Genomic DNA, 14,634 nt, shown 5'->3' with positions numbered 1-14,634 from the left:
AATATTATGAGAAAAAAACTTGGATACTCTCTGGATATTCTCTGAGAATAAATTTGCAAATTTACAAGAAAAACTTACAAATTCATGAGAAAAACACTTGAAAATTCTGAGATTATAAAGTCAAAAATTTATGAGCAAAAAAATGGAAAAATAGTTTTATTTATTTATTTATTCATTTTAACTTTTTGGGGTCAAGGATCCACATCACTTCGCTTTGCTGAAAAAATTAGGAATATTTTTCTGAGTTTTTTCCACAAATTTGTGACTTACTAATCTCTAAATTTTTGATTGTTTACTCAAAATTTGTGATTTTTTTTCTTCTGAATTTCCTACTTTAATCTCAGAGAACACAGGGGTTTTTGTCTCATAAATGTATGACTACGATCTCAGAAATCCTGATTTTTTTTTTTTTTTTCTCTGAAAATATTTTCTCCCCTACAATGGCCCGGACACTCCATCCTGTACATGTGAGCCGCTCTGGCACAAACAGAGTAAACAGTTTAAAATCCGTCCCTGACGAGCCAGAGAGGAGCTGGATGTACGAGAAGTGACTGTGAGGGGAGAAGATCAACAACAAGGTCGAGGAGGAGGAGGAGGAGGAGGTGGGGGGGGGGGGTTTCTATGCCACACAAGTTGCCCCTGGGGCCCGAGTGGTCGCTTTGGCTTTGGCAGGAAGAGGGAGGAAGTGGGGGAGGGGGGTGCAGGGGGGGTGCAGGGGGGGTTTGGAGGGCAGGTCCCGGTGCCACGTTTGCATCACAGAACTGTAATTCCATTCAGCGCCGAGCCGAGCCGAGCTGGCACCGAGGCTGCTTCACTTTTTCATTTATTTTTATTTCATTATATTTTATTTGTGTGTGCGTATGTGTGTGTGTGCGTGTGTGTGTGTGTGTGTGTGTGTGTGTGTGTGAGTCTCCTCTGGCCGTGCAGTCACAGCTCCAACACCCACGCAGCGATGAGTTCACAACAGGAAGTCATCTCACCAGCCAAAACAAGAATGTGTTTAAATTAGTGAGTTTTTTTTTTCCTTTTCTTCCCTTTTTGGTAGAATTTAGAGGTGAAATGTGAAGCTGCAGAGGTGGAGACTGAGGGAGTCTGCTCTCAGGGTTGTGTTTTCATCTTGGACATGTCTCAACTTTATATTTATTGTTTTCTTTTTAAAGTAAACTAACAGAGGGAGAAGAGAGGAAAAAAGAAAAGGAAAGAAAATCCAACATAATGTGAACAGGTCTACATTCTCTTTGGACAACATTACTATTTATGCCTTTTTTAAAATTTATATATTAACCATTCCCCCCTTTTCCTTCATTTTTAATGTGTATTTAAGATTCTCCATCACTAGGATATCTTCAGTGATAGTCTCAGTCTTGTTTTAACTTCAGCTGTTTCTTATAAATTCATTATTTGATTGTTTGTTCATAAGATCCTGATGAGCTGCTCTTCCTGGGTTGCTCAAGCAAAATGCATCACAACCTCAATTACAGTAAACACGTAGCTTACTTTACAGCATGCACGGTATTAACCTTTTCAACTCCACCTCTCCCGCCGGAGGGTTCGTCATCGCCGCTCAGCCGAGCTTTGTTCAAACCCGCAGGACTTTATTTTAAATTCTAGTGGAGATCCTGAGGTTTCCAAAGATCCCAAACACGAGCTGCTGGATTCCAGGGAAATGTGTCTAAAATGATGCACAAGACATGCAGATCTTTTCTGTCTGATGTGATTCTGCAGCCATAAAATAACGGCATCTTGAATATCTCCCTCAGTATCAGAGTGATGGAGCTTCAGTGAGGCTGCAACCAGCAGAGAAATCAGAGGTCAGGGGGTTCAAAACATTATGAAACTATAAAAACAGTTGCTACTAGATTCTGACTTTGTCCTGTCCATCTAAAAATATGAAAAATGGGGAACTTTGCTCATGTTTGGATGCTGGATACTGAAGGGTTTTTCCAGACCTCCTACAGATGGATGTACCTATTTATCGATCCTTGAGAAACTCCATTAGCATTATTTTTGCATTTGGAAAAACTTGGTTTTGGTCTTGAATGGGAGTCAATCTGCTCTGGTTTTGGTTTTGATTCCGTCCCAACCCGTTTTTTCTGTCCTGGTTTGACTTGAATCTACAACTCAACCAGGTCTTGGACTTGTTTTAATGAAGAACACGAAGGTAAACGTGTCAAGAGACGAAATCAAGAAACTCATGTGTTGTCGTGCTGTTAAAGTTCTCAGTATTTGTTAAAAAAAAAAAAATCCCCTGATGTGCAGAAACACATGGCGACTGACACACACACACATGCACACACACTTTATAACACACACGCACACAAACCACCAAACAACGGTCCACATCTCTGTTTACCACAAGGTTTTTAATGCCGACACAGTTTGTCCCCTCGACCTGATGAAACAACAGACGTGAAAACAGGCCTGATTGGATCCATGCAGACACCTTGAATAGCAGAGCTGCACCGTCACATCATCTTTGCATGCGAGCAGAGTGTAAAACTAAGAGGGAGGCTTGGCGTGAAGACACAATTTAGTAAACTGAAAGAAAGAAAGAAAAAAAAACCTCAATAAAAGTGATGGAATTAAATGGAAACGCCAAAGTAAAGCGGGAATGATTTCTGATTTCTCTCTAGTTTCAGTCGTTTGGCAGCTTCGTCACTGTGAGTCATGAATCAAGGCACCAGGGGCTACTGTGCAGTCTTCTGTCAGTTTACACACACACATGCACACACACACACACACACACAGCTAATAACACACTGAATATCAAATGTTAAAATGAAAATAAACACCAAGTTTCGACTAGTTTGAAAACTGACAGACTGAACTGAAATGGAAGCCAAACTTCAAAATTAAGTGCAACCAATACAAATACTAGTAAACCCATCGAGTGGTGCAAAACCCCCCTCCCACACACACACACACACACACACACACACACACACACATAAACATACTTTGATCAGTACCATATGACGCAGCTGGAAAAAAAAAAAACTACTGTCGGTCGGGATTTTTTCATTCACTTAACATAATGTGACATGAACAGATAAACAAATGAATGAATCAAAGCTGAGAGCTGATAGCGCGGATCTAGAATCTGTAATGAAGTGCACAACAGGAAGTGGGTGTCGCCGTGTGTCAACCAACTTGTTGGCAACGTGAAGCCGAGTCATATGACACCCCACATGACCTCCTTTGGAGAAACTGCCTGAAAAACAGCAGTGGGCGTGGCCTGTGAGGAAGTGGGCGTGGTCCAGTCAGTGTGAGAAGTTGATATGTTGTTCCTCAGGCCTGGACAGACCTTATGTCAAAATGCAGTGGTTTTGCGTTGATCCGTTGGGAGGTTCGGTGATTTTTTGACAAAAGCCCCGCCCACTGCCACGCCCCCTTTTGACTGAATGTCATTAAAAGTTAATCAGGCTCTTCTGTGGCCCAAGACAGACCCAAAATGGTCGACTGCAGGAAATGCTGGCATTTTATGTTTCTACATTAAAATGTCTACGTTTCTGAACCAAAAATACACTTCATATCAACTTTTTCTTTACCCAAACCCATGTTAAACGTATGCTTGCTAGCTAATGTTTCCCAGCCTTAACCATGACCTTTTCCTAACCTTTACCAAATACTTTTGGTGGCTAACAAAGCCAAAGAAGCAAACAAAAGTTGATAAAGTAGTTTACAAGTTGGCTATAAGTTAAAATGTTAATTTGGAACGTATTTTTTGCCCAGAAGTGCTGACATTTAAACAGATCATTAAATACCAACATTTTATTCTGGCGCCCGCTCAAAGTTTTGCTGATGATGTTTGAATCTGTTCTACGAGCCGTTTGGTGATTTGCCACGCTCACTTTTGGCTAAAGGGGTGCAGAAGTTAGGCATTTCGCCTCGGCTGGTGACCAACCGTCCCACCAGACATGGGGGTAGGCATACATATCAAGACAAGCACACACACACACACACACACACACACACACACACACACTTATCTGCACACACACACTGTTCCCTGCCTGTGCTGACAGCTGAGTGTGTGAGCAGTAAAACCCCGTGGAAGATCTGGCCGGCCTCTTGAGCGTTTTGGGGTTTTCCAAAGTCCAGGGCATCATTACCAGCGGAAAAATAAGGAAGAACAGAAAATGTTGTGGTTAACAATTGACAGCCAACTGGATGGTGTGTGTGTGTGTGTGTGTGTGTGTTGAGAGTCCTGGTTTCTCAACCTGTGCTCCGCCGTGAGGCTGAAAGCACAAACAGGCTAAAACGTTTCACACGCCGGAGCCGCTGAGGTCGGCATGACGTCGCCGGACAGCTCGGAGAGGTCGGAGGCTTCTTTCCAAGATGTCAACACCATGAAATGATTTTTATTTCTCCTGCTTCTCACATTAAACCGTATAAAATCCTCCCAAGATTGCACTCGGCTAACTGAATCAACACGTTTGAGGTTGCTGCTGTTTACAAGGGCCGCCAGGTTGGAGAAGTGACAGCAGAGCCTGAAGGCAGCGGGTTCAAAGGTTATGATATGGTGAAAGGTGATGAATACTAATGAATCCTCAAAGAATTTAACTTAGACATGCATAAAGAGTTCATCACAGCTCTTACTCTCCATTACAACTCAAAATATCAGGGCATTTTACTAATTTGTTGATGTTTTTATGGACGTGTGATGTCAAAACATCACACGTCCAGAGGACGCCTTGATGGAAAAATAACAGCAAAACTCAACAGTGCAACATTATCGCCTTGTAGAAAATTATAGTTTTTATGTGATGATTGGTAAATCAGACTTTCAGATGGTAAACAATTGGTTTATTGGTGTAAAATCGCCACTTTCATTTATATGCATTATCTGGCATTTTGCAGCTTTGCCTCCTGTTTGACTTGAAAATGAGATTGGGAACGCCAGGCCAGCTGGGAGACGTAGTCCCCCCAGTGTGTCCTGGGTCTGTCCCGGGCCTTCCTCCCAGGTGGTCCTGCCCGGAACATCTCCACCGGGAGGCGGCCAGGAGGCGTCCTGACTCGATGTGTGAACCACCTCAGCTGGCTTCTTTCAGTGTAGACTCTACCCCGAGCTCGTCACCCTTGAACCCGAACCCTTGAGGCTGAACCCGAACATAATTTCTAAATTGCTGTCTGAACTCTGAACCCGGCCCGCCTGGTCGGGTTGGGTCCACACTCTAAATTTCAATACTGACTCGCCAATTTTTCACCATTTTCCACAAATCTACACAACTCAAGGCCACTGAACCAAGTTAAAATCGACCTGATATTAATATTTTACCCAATGTATTTATTTTTTTAGGTATTTATTTATATATTAATTCATGTGATTTGGCCTAACAAAAGATGCCTCCTGATGGTGTACGTTTACATTTTTGGCTCTGAAAAAAAGGTTCACTAAGTTACCTTGAGGTCCAGTAATCAGCCTTATAGAGGGATGTTTGTGTGGATTGTACCTTGTGGGACAGAAATGGACTCCCACTGTACCTCTACTTGTGACAGTGTGGGTTAACAGACTAAAATGTAAAAAAAAAATACAGCACAGCTAAGGAAGTTTAAGGAATAGAGAACGTGTTGAATGTGCAGAGCCGAGCCAAGCACAACGCAGGACGGCGAACGACAGATTTCCCCGCTGGAGGTGGCAGCGTGCGGACGACTGTGAAGAAAATGTGGAAGAAACTCGGCTTACAAGACAGCTTTCCATCTCTGCAGCCTCTGTTTGCACTCAGCCCCGTCTCCCTGGATACCAGCGGCATCAAAATACAGGCATAATGACACATACCAGCATCTGTGTGTGTGTGTGTGTGTGTGTGTGTGTGTGTGTGTGTGTGTGTGTGTGTGTGTTGGGTCAGGGAGGTTCAGTCTGGGCGGTAATGTGAAACCAAGATGAAACACACAGCCATCAGCACATTCCTATGGGCCTCGGTTTTCTTCAGCTGGGGCAGAGAGAGACAGAGGGAGAGAGAGGGAGAGAGAGAGAGAGAGAGAGAGAGAGAGAGAGAGAGAGAGAATAGATGGGGGAACAAAGAGATAAAAGTGCAGAAAGAAAAGAAAAACGGAGTGAAATCGAGATAAAGAGACGTGTGGCTCCACATGGCTGATGCCGTCACCTCGTTCCTCCTCAGAAAGCGCTGCAGTCCAGCTGCTTTAATGCACATTTATGGAAAAACAAACGAGTTGAGCTGGAAGGAGCTGCAGCAGGAGCAGCTCGTTGTTGTGGTGTTTCTGTAGAGCGCCTCTGAAACGCTCACAGTAGGAGCAAACAGCTTGGAGAGGAAGGTTTTTTTTTTTCCAAATGTAGCTTAGAATTCAGAGGTCGATCCAGCATCACTGACCTGGTGTTTGAATACATCATTTTAATCATTATAAATATAATTTTCTTGTAATTTTTAAAAATATTTTTGGGTTGGTTTTCATTTTCTTTACTTTCCCCCATTTTTTATTTTATTTTATTTATTTTTTTATTTGTAATTTTTTTCTGGCAGTTTGGTAATTTCTTTGATATTTTTCCTTGTTTTTTTCCCTCTGCATTTTTTTTTTTTTTTTTTTTTTTTTGGCTCATGTTAATCACATTTTTCTCACGTTTCAAAATCAAGTGAATTTGTCGTTCATGTCGGTTTTCAACCTGCCCACAATCATTTGATTTAAAACAAGCTTTTATTCTGAAAAATTACTAAAGAACCATTGAAAAAAGGTTCCTCACCAGTTGGGTCCACAAAGAACTTTCCTAAAAATGCTTCTTTAAAGAAGCTATTGTATTTGTACTAAAGTTCTTTAAAGAACCATCCATGGTTCCTAAAGGATCCACTTTTGATGGTTCTTTGGGGGGTTCTTTAAAGAACCATCTACAGAAATGGTTCTTTGGGGGGGTGTATGATGCTTGGTAACCACGTCAACCACCTTCCAAATATTCTGTGATGGACAGCCTGACCCATTGTGAACATTTCAGGTTGTTATGGTGTCACAATTAAATGTACACCACTTCAGAGCACTGCAATTATGAACAAACAGGATGTGTGTGTGTGTGTGTGTGTGTGTGTGTGTGTGTGTGTGTGTGTGCATGTGCGTGTGTGTGTGTTTGCGTTCCTGCTTGCTGTTCTCATGCATGCAGCCTGGCTGCGGCCGTCTGCTTCGTTAACCTCACAATTTGTAAGCCAGCCGGCAGATCGGTGCTTACAAACCCGACGGGCCTTTTTTCTTGTTTTCCACATTTTATGGCCGAGCCGGATCCCGTGCACGGGCCGAGCTATCTGAGGCTTTCAGCTGGAAATAGAAAATGAGGAATGCCAAAGACTGTCGGATGTAGGCGGGGATGTTCGTTAAAGAAAAAAAAAAAAGAAGAAGAAAAAATCCCTTACATGTTTTGAAAGTTTTTTCAGACACTGCAATCAAGTTCAGTCGAAGCAAAGCCACCGGAAATGCAATATCTGTGACAAATCTATCTATCTATCTATCTATCTATCTATCTATCTATCTATAAACACATAAAATTTGTAATACACAAAAGTATACTATTTTCTGACCTGGGATGGATTATGAACACCATAAGGAATGAATTAGGCAGAGGGCAGAGTAAGGAAGGTTAAAGATCATGTTATTCTTTCTTTCACTAATCTTTCTTTTTAAAAAAAAAAAAAAAAAAAAAATCTTTTCTTTTGTTTGTGAAAAATATCTTGTCCACTCTCTGGTCGGTGATGGAGGAAGAGGAGGAGGCGATGCAGGCCGAGAGGAGGAAGGAGACATGTTGGGCTGTTCCTCTTTTGTCCAGCTCTCTCTCTCTCTCTCTTTTTTTCTCTCGTCCAGTTTGAGTTTGTTTGACCGACTGCCTGCCTGTCTCATTTTCTCCATTCTTTTCTCCATTTTTTCTGCTTCAGCCAACCCCTCTCAACATCCCACATCCTCCTCTGTTCTGCATGCGGAGGGGAAAAAACGCAGACTCCACAGTAATTATCCAGCTGGAACTGCTCACAGGGGCTATTCTGGGCGTATTAAATTCATTACCAACCAAAGCAATAGATTTAGAAGAGTCCCTGGACATAAGTGCTGCGAACAGTGTTTTCTTTACAGATAACACTCATGTGCTGCCGTAATGAAATTCTCTCTCTGCTCGCCACCATCGGACGGCAACCGGTGGGGATTCACCCAGCAGAGCAAGCCTGTGACCTGAAGGTTGCTAGTTTGAATCTCAGGAAGTCCTCCACTGTCCTTCATTATCCATGCTGCTGATGTTTAGACAGAAGAAGAAGAAGAGGCTGCAGAGGGAGAAATAGATGACGAGCATCCTCTTAAAGACACGACAGATCTGTAATTACAGGGAGGAACCAGCTCAAGGCGACGTTTCGATCACATGGCTCAAACTGCATTCGTACTTATGTTGTTATTATGTTTGTTTTTTTATGTGTCACAAATAAGTTCCTGATCAACAGATCTTGTATATCGTGTCGGGCAGCATTTTAGCCATTTTTGTCACCTGAGACACCAAAACTACATGGTTACGGTTAGGGAAAGGTTAGGTTTAGGCTTAAAAAACACTTGGTTAAGGTTGGAGAACAAAACTACTTGGTCACAGTTAGGGAAAGGTTACCTTTAGACAACAAAATGACTTGGTTAAGGTTAGGGAAAGGTTGGGTTTAAGTAATAAAACTACTTGGTTAAGCTTAGGGAATAAAGCTACTTGGTCATGTTAGTGAAAGGTTAGGTTTAGGCTTAAAAACCACCTGGTAAAGGTTGGAGAACAAAACTACTTGGTCACATTGAGGGAAAGGTTACCTTTAGACAACAAATTGACTCAGTTAAGGTTAGAGAAAGGTTAGGTTTAGGTATTAAAACTACTTGGTTAAAGCTAGGGAACAAAACTTCTTGGTTATGTTATGGAAACATTAGGTTTAGACAACAAAATCACTTGGCTAAGGTTAAGGATAGGTTGAGGTTAGGCATAAAAAACAGTTTATGTTAGGGAAATGTTAGGTTTAGGCAATAAAAGTACTTGGTTAAAGTTAGGGAACAAAACGACTTGGTTAAGGTTAGACAGAGGTTAGGTTAAGGCATAAAAAACATTTACAGCTATTGTAATGTAACGTAATGTTGGCAAAAAACAAACACCACTGATGCTTCATGCTGGACACACTCCCCCTGGATATCAGAATAGGAAGCTCACTCTATATTTTTAAAAGGAAACTAGAGATCTCTCTTTTCAATCTGTAGTTTTTTAGAGAATCATATTCAAATTAAGTTAGGATCGTAAAAAAAAAAAAAAAAAATACACAGTGGTCAACAGGTAGAAGCTTGGAAATCAACCTTTATTGATACCTTTAAAAAAAAAAAAAGTCATGTCAAACAAAAAGAGAAATCATATACGTCTTTCCATATCTGCATCAGTACTGCTGTTTATACACGAAAAAAAAAAAAAACACTGATTAACATCATGATGCTCAGGAGAGAGACACACACATGCACAAGTCCCACCGTGTCATTCATCCTGATCTACCCTGCATCCAAAGTCTCTCTTGAACAAAAAAGTGTGGCTTCTACGCCGGCCACGTCTGTACGTTCCCGATCGGAGGTTAAACTAGGACATTTGCACTGCGGAGACACGACGCTGCTCTGCTTGTGTGAGCGTTTAGCCAATCCAATGCTTCCTTTTTTCACTACATGTAGTTTTTAACGTTAATAAATTACTCCTGCATGAGATATTCTGAGACATGAGCATAGTTACTGTACACAAACAAGACTGTGGTTGAGAGCTTTCCACTGTTGGCCAGCAGGTGGCATCAGTCAGCAGATCTGATGTGTTGCTTTATGGCACAAAACAGGAAGAGGGCACAAATATATGATTATTTTTTTATTTACATTTTTTTTTTGATTATTTTCTTGTAGGTTTTATTAAATTTTGGATCATTTACAGGTCTTTTTTTAAAAAAATTTTTTTTACTAGTTTCTAACTAATTTACGGGTCATTTTTTGCTAATTTGCTCACAACCGTTTTCTCCATATTTTTGAAAGAAATCAAGTGATATTGATCAGGTTTCAATCTCTAGACCTTCCAGGCTTTTTCTCAATACTTCAATTTAACCCTTCAAGAGTTTAAAAAAAAAAAAAAAAAAAACCTGAATCAACTTATTAACTCCATCTCTGGCCTCATCTGCTCCTGTGCGATACACAGCTCGTGTTTTGTGACTTTGTGAGGAAATCTGCTCGGCTGCTTTATGGCACAAAACAGGAAGAGGGCGCTCCTTTTTGTCTGAAGCTGTTTCAACTCCAACTGCCTCGGGAGTTTCAGTTCAAGTTAAAACGCCTTCTGTTTATTATTTGACTCGTAAAAGTTTGTGTTTTACACATTAATGAAGCAACCTCAACACACTCCTTCAGCTCAGCAGCAGAGCAGCTTTGAGCAGTGCAAAAAAAAAAATAATTAAAAAATCATGTAGTAACACAACGGTACAGGACATAACTGAATGACGTACATTATTATTATCATTATTATTTTTTACAAAGAAAGGACAAAAGAATCAAAGAAGGAAATTCCTGAAAGGCAGAATAATGGATGCAGAATAATTACCAGCATTTTTCAACCTTTTTCAGCACAAAGCAAACAGCGTCGTCTCTCTCTCTCTCTGGTCTTACATGATCAATTCTTCCTTGTTTGCCCTTTTGAAAAACTGTGGTTCAGTCTCTAAATGTTAAAATTTTAACTTCTGTAACATTTCATTAATTATTGCTCTGATTAATCATAATGTATCTTTGGTGTTATGCTACTGAAAATGACCAAAATCCACATTGTGCTCTTTATATGTTGGAAAAATTCAGCGACGTAGAAGTATTTTAACCAAATTTTCAGTCAAAAGTGTATATTTTTCTTAAATTTTCATGATCAAAATGCAGCTGGATTACCTTCAGCGTGAACAGTGTTTTACCGTGCCACTTCAGGGTTGAGAAAAGCTGGTGTTCCTGTACTGAGTTTAACTGGCTGGTTGTTGAGTTTCTAAACTGTGTGCACAGTGTCCGTCTTGGCGTTTGGACACCTTGTCGATATTCAAGTACCCTCCGCTCTCTCTCTCGGGGAGTAAAATAAATTAGATGCTCTTTGAACTGCCCTGCAGTTGCAATGTGACTGGTGAAAGTAAAGACATAAAACAAAACAATGGCATCAAAGTACAGTACCGTTCTATAAGGATTGTGTAAAGAAAAAAAAATGTGAGGAGAGACCTTAACCTGTTTCTCGGTTGCTTGATTTGATGAGTTTCAACGTCCGAATGCAAACAAAAACATATACATGTTGTAATTGCCCAGCAGTCTATGTGTGCAGATACAAAAAAAATCAATCTTATATATACCTGTGCTAAATTCAACTACATGAAAAGGTGGTTAAGGATAAAATCCAAAGCCTCAGAGATATCAACCAACAAAGCATTCAAAACCGCATCTCAGACATCTTTTGTATAAACATACCTTCCCAAAAAACATTTGTACACTCCCGTGTCACTGAATGGATACAAAAAGTGGACCATGAAAAAAATAACTACAATTTCAGCTGATTCTGTATCAAAAAGGATTTTAGTTTCTTGGGTTAACACAAGGTTGGATAAAATGAACATCACAAAACAGGTGAAGAAAACTTTCACTTTGGTCCTGGTAACATGAGTAACATCTGAACACCAAAATGTGTATTTTTAGTATATTTGATCTGTTTCATTTCCGTTGCTCAACACTAGAAAAAACACGACCAATTGAAAATGCTTTGAAATCCATTTTCCCAAATGTTCTGGCAGCTGATCTGCCGTCACAGCAATGGACAACGAAACCAATCCTTTCCTGTAAAAGCTAAAGGCTCATTTATGCTCCTTTGAAAAATAAATCCATCTGTTTCAAACGATCTACCCGTCACTCCCCACGCGCTTCCATGCATCCTTTACATCGGCATGGATGTTAAGCAGCGAATCCACTAGAGGGCAGCACAGAGTCAAAAGTGGCATTTTCTCTAATATCTCTAATATCTCTAATAAAATTACGAGAGAATTTTCTTTTTCATATCTCGCTCATAAACTGGCTTTGCTTCAACTATCGGCTACGCTGCCCTGGCGATTTCCGGTGGTGCTGCTCCGTTTTGTCCGTAAGCTTTCAGAAAACCCGCACAAACACGGACGAAGTGCCCCGAAGGCTCCGTCCGTACCCTCGTACGTATTTAACGTTGAGCATAAATGAGCCTTTAGACGGTTTCTCGTACAACTTACTGCTAACCTCGACTCTTTAACATCAACGGCATGACTCAGTAGTTGATAAAGACGACAAAAAACATTTCATCCATTGCAGTATTCCTTTTCTGGACTTCCTGTTCCTACATGCTTTGCTGTCCAGCAACAAACCTCCCCGATCTCACGAATGCCAATAAAAGTTTAACTCCAGCCCCGACTCGTGGCGCCCGCCGCTTCGCCCCGGGCGTTAGAGAGTGTCAAGTCAAGCTGCTCGCCCGTCTGCAAACATTCACACTTTGTAGAACATGACGTCGGACCTTTTCCACTTTACGGTACCACTCTGCAGTTTGGCATTTTCAGCTTTTAGTCTCCCAGTAATTCCTACTTTTTAAGGCACTTAAACACATCAGAGGAGGCAGTGGCACGACCTGCTGAGTGGACCGGATGTTTGCTGAATTGAGGAGCGGACTCTTATTGTGGCCGACCTACCAAAAAATGTTTGTCTCAACGTTTTGGTTGCACCAGAAATGAAATTGGTGTTAAGCCTTTGCACCTAGTGTTTCCACTGTGGAGCATTTTAAAGCTCTCCAATTTGAACCTTGTCCCAGCTGCACCGAGCTTTGTGCAAAAATAACGAACCTGCAGACTTTCCCTTGTCCCCTTTGATTCTCAACGTTATCCCCTCTGTGACTTAAAGACTGGCTAGCGGACATTCATTTGATTGCTTGCATGTTTTTGGAAATACAGTATGGATCGGGCTGCATCTTTTTTTGTGTCCGAACCCAACTTGAGCACCAGATTTTGCTTGTCCTTTATCTATAGGTTACATTTACCTGAATTAGCCTATGTGTTGCCTTCAGGGTTGTCGCGTAAACTTGATGGGACCGATGGGTCCCAATGGATCCCAATGGGTCTTGAGGGGCTCGGGTCGGGTATCCACACTCTACATTGGGATACAGCAACGACCATGATGTTAACGCTTGTGATCCTCGTGAAAAGCCTGAAGCCAGAAACACACAGGCAGCAGAGCTTTAATGCTAAAGCTGCATTTTCAGCGGCCTGACTGTCTGCTCTGATGCTCAAGGCTGAACTGTAGACAACATTTAATCAAAGATGGGCTGATTTGTTTTCATAATTAACCAAGTAAAAACTGTTCCTATTAATTTGGTTCCGTGTTTAGTCACCAGTTTGGGAGGATAGACTTTATAGAAGGCTTATTCATTGCAGTTTATGGTGCATTTTCTGGTGTTTTGGGGTGTTTTCGGCTCCGTCTGCTCTCTGTAACGGCCTTAGCCTTTTGTAAAAAGCCTCGAGTCATGCTCCATGAGTTGAGTGTTATTTCCCAGATGCGCAAAGCAGCACTGAAGAGATTTCGGCGAGCACCTTGACTTGACACTTCCTCCTGTGCAGAGCGAGTGAGGCGGACACCAGTCGGGGCCACGAGACCTTTGGCTTCAAAAATACTGTCGATCTTTGGCTTTTAGCGGGAGAATCTTTGGCAGGGACGACCACAGCCTTCAAACTGATAAATCTGCTCGCCGGAGCCGTGGGTCTGTGATACTGAAGCGGGCGCGTAGAGGGGAGGGAGGGGGGGCGGGTGTCTATGCTACTCAGGGCCGGAGGCTGGGCGGGGGGCGTGAGGGCGGGGGGCAGGGGGGTCCCGGCGGGGTGCGGGCCGGCGGCGGTCCTGGAGGCAGCTGGGCGGACGGAGCTGGTGACCTGGCGGGAGGAGCGGCGGCACTTTGTGGCGGGGTGGCGGTGCGGGTCACGGGGCGGTAGTCCGGCGGCGGCGGGGAGGGCGTGTGGATCGGGGTGCGGGGTGCAGCCTTGTTCGCTGCCGCCGCCGCCGCCGCTTCGTCCTTCACCCGGGTGAAATTGATGCATCGGCCCTGGAGAGAAACAGAGAACGAGACACTCAGACGCACACAGACATGAGGTCAGGCTAGAAAAATATATTAAAATTTATATTACAAATATGATTTTTATTTATTGTGTCCAGACTTTGTGCTACAAAGCAGCCACATGTGGTCAACTGGAGAATTTAGAATCAGGAATACTTTATCTAGACTTTATTTTTTGATCTGGGTCAGGGAAACTGGGTCAGCTAGTTGCTCAATTAAAAAAAACTAAATGATAAGAAATGGACAAAGTAATGAGAAATCTAAAAATATTTACTTACAAATAGTAAAAAAGTGTGTGCATTATGCATAAAGTTGTATTTACTGTGTGAAGACAATGTTGAAACAGAGAGTTTTGATTTACTGATCAAATAAAGATTAATAATAATAATGGTAATGGTACTACTACAATTACTACTACTGCTAATAATAACAATAATGATGATGGTGATAGAGCAGCAAATGGTAGAAACAGTAGAGAAACAGAATCTACAAAAAAAAAAAAAGTGAAATACAGGAACAAAACATACAAAACAAGTATGAATGGG

General features: G+C 41.8%; 1 protein-coding gene across 1 annotated transcript in view; it reads right to left on the bottom strand.

Annotated features, from left to right (window-relative positions):
- Positions 1-10,104: 10,104 nt before the first annotated feature.
- antxr1c (ANTXR cell adhesion molecule 1c) overlaps positions 10,105-14,634 on the bottom strand; it is a 66,755-nt gene continuing 62,225 nt past the window's right edge. The window contains exon 18 of the mRNA XM_030078328.1: positions 10,105-14,077. Within this exon, the coding sequence (XP_029934188.1) occupies positions 13,799-14,077 (279 nt within the window). The 3' untranslated portion in view covers positions 10,105-13,798. The remainder of the gene's footprint in view (positions 14,078-14,634) is intronic.

Source organism: Myripristis murdjan, chromosome 19 (assembly GCF_902150065.1).
Source record: "Myripristis murdjan chromosome 19, fMyrMur1.1, whole genome shotgun sequence".
NCBI classification, from domain to species: Eukaryota; Metazoa; Chordata; class Actinopteri; order Holocentriformes; family Holocentridae; genus Myripristis; species Myripristis murdjan.
This window is presented reverse-complemented; position numbering and strand designations above follow the sequence as displayed.